Source organism: Zingiber officinale, chromosome 5A (assembly GCF_018446385.1).
Source record: "Zingiber officinale cultivar Zhangliang chromosome 5A, Zo_v1.1, whole genome shotgun sequence".
Lineage (NCBI taxonomy): Eukaryota > Viridiplantae > Streptophyta > Magnoliopsida > Zingiberales > Zingiberaceae > Zingiber > Zingiber officinale.
This window is the reverse complement of record NC_055994.1, coordinates 147,795,757-147,802,576: the sequence shown is the minus strand read 5'-3', so window position 1 is coordinate 147,802,576 and position 6,820 is coordinate 147,795,757. Positions and strand designations below refer to the sequence as shown.

General features: G+C 43.2%; 1 protein-coding gene across 2 annotated transcripts; it reads left to right on the top strand.

Annotated features, from left to right (window-relative positions):
- The first annotated feature begins 224 nt into the window (after positions 1 to 224).
- On the top strand, positions 225 to 1,229 carry LOC121983366. 2 transcript variants are annotated; one of them, XM_042536307.1, is made up of 3 exons: positions 225 to 382; positions 480 to 876; positions 1,028 to 1,229. In XM_042536307.1, exons 2-3 carry the CDS (start codon positions 492 to 494, stop codon positions 1,102 to 1,104), a joined length of 462 nt encoding a protein of 153 aa, XP_042392241.1. In that variant the 5' UTR covers positions 225 to 382; positions 480 to 491; the 3' UTR covers positions 1,105 to 1,229. The 2 variants fall into 2 exon arrangements, with proteins under 2 accessions (XP_042392241.1, XP_042392242.1); XM_042536308.1 differs by having other exon boundaries at positions 308 to 398.
- The last annotated feature ends 5,591 nt before the right edge of the window (positions 1,230 to 6,820 follow it).

Sequence of the window (6,820 nt, the reverse complement as noted above, 5' to 3'; positions counted from 1 at the left end):
TCTAATTATTACCTAAAACAGAGGTTTATGTCTCATCTTATAAAAATCTTTTTACACTTTTGCTACATGAAACCCTCAACCGTAAAGCATGATAGCTATTAGCTTTAGCCTTTAGGGCCCACCAGGCCACCACTCCCTCCTTCTTGGAAAAGGCCGTGGTAGAATTTCTGGGTAGATTCAGTGCATCTTTCTGTCGCGTTAGCTCCGTCGAAGTGCAAGGCAGCAACAAACGGCGACCCCTCACGGCAACTGGGTCCAGTGGATCTTGACCGTTCATTGTTTTAGCGGAATCCCGTGCTCGGGGATTTAAAATGGTGGAAGGCGACGACGAGATTTTGGGGCTCGAGTTGTTGATTTCTTCATAGATCTTCGATCCATCGAGGTCTTTCACCAAGAAGGAAAAAAACGATTTTGATTTGATTTTTATCGAATTCGGGAGAGCAATCTCTGATTTTCGCTTGCAAAATTCGATCTTGCAGGAAGATTTCGTCATGGATTTGAGTTTATTTTCGTGGATTTGGGGGCGGAAACAGCGCGAAGTCCCCAAACTGAACCCAGGGAACTCTTCCTCTCCCTCCTCCGCCGCTGCCGCCGTCGACGCTAGCGGAAAGCGGCTCGACACCTCGCGGTCCCCATCCGGCGAAACTTGGAGGGCACGGCGGCGGAGGCGGACGGATCCGAGGGTCGACAAGGAGCACGACGCGGTCATCGTGCCCCCCGACGGAGGATGCGTCTCCTGCTCCGACTCCGACGAGGAGGACTGGGCGGTGGGATGGCTGGAGCCCCACGGGACGGACTTCCGCTCGTCGGAAGACAGCTTCGCCGTGCTGGTGCCGTGCTACGACCGTGCTCCCGGCAATGACGATCGCCCCCCTGGTGAGTTACTTGCTCGCGTAGATTTTTGTCGACAAACGACATAGTAAATTCAGATTATATTTTTCTTATACTAATTAAAATTTATAAACCGATTAATTTGTGCTATATTTTGAAATCGATTCCAATATTATTATTCATTTTGTTTTTGTAGAACACGGTGGATTCATATCACAGTGGCTCGCACAACATTCAAGTGAAAGCAAATTGAGTTCAATTAGACTTTTTTAGGATGATGCATTTGATGATTAATCAGTAGTAAGAGAAACTGAGTGAGAAAGATTGATTATTTCATTATCTCCTTGCTGTACTTTACACATTTATATATAAATAAAATTAAGTGAATTGAATTTAAAGATTTAGGTACACCTGTTTGGAAATAATTTAAGTCACGAAATTGAATTGAATTCCATTATGAATTGAATTTTATAAGAAATTGAATTCAATTCTCATGTTTGGAATGAATTGCAACTTAAGTTATGGAATTATTTTGTTTTATCATTTTATCCTTTTCTCTTTTTTTTTTCTTTTTTTTACAAAGAAAAGAGAATGAGGGTACAATGAACATAATATGAAGAATTAAATTCCCTATCTAAATCACACATAAAGAGGTGTGATTTACTTTTACCTTGTTTGATGGAATTGGAATTGAATTCCATATCAATTTTTAGCTAAAAAATTATTCCAAAACATGAAATTCAATTCCAATTCTAAAAGAAATTGAATTCCATATCATCCCAATTGGTAATCGACTTGCATGAAATAAAATGAAATCATTAGATGCTGTTATAAATGAGATGATGACATGATGTCGTTTCATGACTATGTTGTGTCATTATAATTTTATATTTTAAGATGAGATTAGAACTCCAAACAAAAATTATGATGACACCATTCAACGGGAATTTAATGGTGAGCCAAATAAGATAGATATATATATCCACCAATTCAAAAATATGAGAACATGACGGCCTCATAAGACTTTAAACATGAGAACATGATGGTCCATAAACATAATATGTTTATGTCAAACCTCATAAATTGCTAATCTATTTCCTCTTGTAATTGACCTATTCTACCATCACCTAATAATATTATCTACTAATTCAATCTTATCTAATAATATTAAAGTTGCAAATTAGCTGAAATCCTAATATATTATTCCTTCGTTTAGGGTTATAAATAAAAGTGATAAAAACTCATTTATTTTCTTTAAATAGTAGAAAAATATACAAAACAAATAAACTAATTTGCTTAGTTTATTAAACTTTAATAATGTTTTTTTATTATTTTATATAAATCTAAATTGTAAAAATATTTTTATTTAAATACATAAAAAATATAATAATTTATAATTTTTATAGTCTCAAATTAACTTATCTGCTATATGTTAATTAAATATATAAATATATAAATAATTCATATGCTAAATTGATATTTTTATTTGAATTATAACTCTAATAATTAGAGCTAGTTAGATACGGTATATCGGTATTGAAATTTTACATCGTATCAAAAACTTCAGTATATATAAAAATTATACAAATATCGTATCAAAATTTTGATATACCAAAACCTCGCTATACTGATTTTCAATATGATATAAATTCTATACTATTTACCGTTAAATTCATGTCAAAATCTCATCTTTCTTTTAAGTTTTCTTTTCCAAGTTGTAAAATATGATTTCGTTGATGGAAATTTTAAGATATCTTCTCCGAAAAATCTTAAAACTTCATCTAGAAGTTGTTTCCTGTCCAAAATTTAGGAGTTTTGTTTGTCTCGAGCTATGATTGATATATTGCTAATAGAAGTTTGAGATGCAATTATTTCAATTTATCAGTAGAATTGGAATTGTTCAGGTGTTAATGTAGTCAATTTCTTGAAACAAAAGCAGAGCTTCATCCTTTTGTGTTCATCATGTATAAGGTTACTAACTTGGGATGATTTAACTGTCCAACATCGGTTAGCACTTCTTCTTTGATTCTCCAATTCAAATAAACTACACATAACTTTTAATAAATGGAGATTTCGTGGACTCAGCTTCAAGTGGATTCTTCTGTTAAAAATTGTACATACAAGAATAATTGATGTGGTGATGATGAGGGGCCCCATCCCGTGGTCATGGTGGAGGTCAAAATCAAGATGATCAACACGCAGATAGCATCAGCCGGTTGGGCGAAGCATGCCCCGACCAGAGGAGAAGGCCCCGATCTGCCACCGCCTTCGACACGGAGAGGAGTCAAACAACCGACGCTCAAAGGATTATGGGACGCCGAACGGAGGAGGAGACGAGGTGCAGAAGTCGGGCTGAGCGGCTACCCCGCTTGGCCAAACAGCAAAGCTTGATATGACATTGTCCAACTTCGATCGAGCGGCTACCCCGCTCGGCCTGGTAGCAAGTCTCGGCAGTGGCAATGGCAAAGGGGAACTTCGGTCGAGTAGACACGCACAGAGTAGCGAAGTTCTAGCCGACTGGACTGGCCACTAGAGCGGCAAGATCCCGGCCGAGCGGCAAACCTGCTCAGCCTAGCAGTACACTCCCTCTGATATCCAGTGGCATCTTTTTGGGAGTTGGTGTCGCCGACATCAGGCATGGATAGCTCAAAGATTGTACGGTGGAAGCTTCCACTGTCACTTCAAAGATATGCTCAGCCCGTTAAGGTAATGTGTCAGGGACACTTTACTGACAAGTCTTTTCAGGGAAAACTTTGAGAAACATGCTTGCCTTGGAAAGCGTGCACATGCATTACCGGAGTTCTATATAAAGGGGGGTACAAGCATCGGTGGAGGTATGCGATATTCACTATTTGTGCTATAGTCTTCTTGTTGCTCCGCTTTATACTTCATCGCCGGTGACTGACTTGAGCGTCGGAGGGCCAACGCCGGGGACCCCTTCCCTGGCTCGGCACTAACGTAGTTTGTGTTGTAGGTTCGAGCGGAGTCTACAAGCGGTCAGCGGGAGCGTCACATCCCCGGCTTTCCATCTCTTCGACTTTCAGATAGGATCATATTTGCCGCCGTCTGTGGGAACGTAGCCTGCATCCGAGTCGAGAAGATGGAGGACGTTGGACGACTCACCACCGTGACGCTCACCCAAGAAGAGCTCGACATGCTCCTGCAAGCCTGAGCAGCAAAGATGATCGAGCAGCAACAACAACAAGCATTAGCCGATTGGCAAGCGCCACAGCCTACAACATCGGCGACCAGGAGATGAGCGGGGCCATAAAATCGAGCAGAACAAATCTGCGTATGGGGGCAGAATAGAAGGCTGACTGGCACACTGGGGGAAGCACCGCCCGCGCTGATCCCCTTTAATCTCGCCTTGTTCCAAACCCCCTTTGAAATAGCTCAAGCGAATCAAGAGTGGGGATCGTGTTCGGATGATGCTCTCATTCTAGATGCACGAAAGGGCAAGGCATCCCAAGGCAACACATCTCCCGAACGGATCAACCAGCAGTTCTCTGAGGAGATCTTACAAGACCCTCTACCTAGAAACTATACCCCGCTGGCGATCAGGACATACAACGGATCGACCGATCCATATGATCATCTGGATCGGTTCGATAATGAAGCCATGCTGCACCAGTATACAGACAGAGTGAAGTGCCGAGTCTTTCTCACTACCCTCTCCAGATCGACGCAACGTTAGTTTAGAAGATTGTCGGACGGATCCATACGCAGCTTCAAGGATTTTCCAGCTGCCTTCCTACATCACTTCGCCAGTAGCCAACACTATCAAAAGATGAGCGTCTGCCTCTTCTCCCTGAAGCAAGGATCAACAAAAATGCTTCGAGCCTACATACAGCGTTTCAATCAAGTAGCCATGGGCATCCCCTCGGTCTCATCCAAGATAATGATGAACGCCTTCACTCAGGGGCTCGTCGAGGAGATTTCTTCTGATCGCTCATCAAGAAGCCACTCAAGAACTTCAACCACATGTTTAAGAAGGCCAACAAGTATATAAATATGGAAGAAACCCAAGCGGCCAGAAGAAAAGAGGCGTCGATCAAACCTCAGCGCCAACCAAGCGCCGACCATCAAGCGGCCATCAGCCGCCCAAAGGGTCGAGAGCCAAAGGAGCGCGGTCACACCAGGAGACCAGGACACATGTCGTGAAACATGTGGCCTCCGGTTGGCCAAAGATGACAAGAGGCAAGGTATGGACACGCATGTTCTACTCCTTTCATCAATCGTCGACTCACAACATGCATGATTGTCGCGGTCTAACGCCAATCGTTAGCCGACCAACTCCAAGAGGATACCACTGCCGATCTCCAACTCTGAATTGGCGACAGAGGTAATGGTTTGTCAGGCGATGAGAGTACGAAAGAAGAACATCCGAGCGGTCCGATCGGCACCAGGGGAGGGATAACACTGATCCTTCCCGAGTCCCTGCTGAGCGAAATAGGCCCTCCGCTCGGGAAGAAGAAAACAGAAGCAACGCCGCCCGAGGAGAAATATACATGATCCCCGGAGAGTCGACCGACGGCGACTCCAACAGAGCTAGGAAGTCATACGCTCGACGGCTGGAGATCCACACGGTGAGATGCAGCAGGGAGAAGGCCGAAGGGCCCGAGATTAGCTTCGACCCAGTGACTTGGAGGGAGTGGAGATTCCTCACGACGACGCGCTGATCATCTGAGCGATAATTGTTAATTACACTATTCATCGAACTTTTGTTGATACAGGGAGTTCGGTGAACATCATCTTCAAGAAGGCGTCCGATCATTTACAAATTGATCGGAATGAGTTACTGCCAATGACAACTCTACTTTAAGGCTTCACGGCAATGAGGTACTGCCGCTCGGACAGGCCCGACTGGTCGTCTCGCTCAGGGAAGAGTTATTGAGGAGAACCAGGACCACAAATTTTATCAAGGTGGACGCACCGTCGGCCTACAACAATACCTTGGGACAACCGGCCCTTAATGATTTCCGGGCGGTGGTGTCTACTTACTACTAAAAATTTAAGTTCCCGGTAGATTACCAGGTGGGTGAGGTTAAAGGTGATCAATTGGCCACTCGGCGATGCTATGTTGAGATTGTCAGGTCTGAAGCTAGGAGCGCTAAGAAGAATCCACGCATAGAGGTGAATGTCGTCACCAGAAATCTTCAGGGGTTGGTCTATGAAGAAAAGTCCAGAGTCACCCAAGTCGGACGAAGGCCACCATATTAGTTACGGTCGATCGGGAACCTGAGAAGAAGGCAGAGCGGTCGTAGAGCGCGAATCATCTCTAACCCTACAAGGCTAGGATGAGAGGTGCGCGAGTGAATTTATGTATCTTTGTATGTTTCCTGAACGCAGGGTAAAATATGAATAAAAGTGAAGAATGCCTCTTGAGAAAACGTCTGCGTCAACAGTCGAGCAACGACCTTAAACTCTTGTCTCCATCAACTGTCGAGGGGCGACCTTAAACTCTTGTCTCCATCAACAGTCGAGCGACGACCTTAAACTCTTGTCTCCATCGACGGTCAAGCGGCGACCTTAAACTCTTGTCTCCATCAACGGTCAAGCGACGACCTTAAACTCTTGTCTCCATCGACGGTCAAGCGGCGACCTTGAACTCTTGTCGCCAGCATGCTTCGCAATTGGTTCGTATGCAAATGTCAATATGATCTTTGGCGACGCATTAAGGTACGCGTCACCAAAGGTTACAACATTTCGCGACGCAAGTATTGGCGACACCTTCTTTTATTACGTCGCCAAAGGTGATGTCATTTCGCAACACTAATATTGGCGACATCTTCTTTTATGCGTCGCGAAAAGGTTCTAACATGTCACGACACATGAAATGCGTCGCGAAATGTATTTTTGCTATATTTTTTTCTTTAATTATTTGTGACGCAATCTATGCATTACAAAATATATTACTCATTCAGTCACAACATTATAATGTGTCTAAAATACATCATAAAAGTGCAATTTACTTTTAATTAGTCAAATA

Bases quoted from the DNA above. Each gene is read 5' to 3' on its own strand.
- LOC121983366 (XM_042536307.1), top strand. From the start codon at position 492: ATGGATTTGAGTTTATTTTCGTGGATTTGGGGGCGGAAACAGCGCGAA. The intron at 877-1,027 runs GTGAGTTACTTG...TTGTTTTTGTAG, and splicing joins CAATGACGATCGCCCCCCTG to AACACGGTGGATTCATATCA.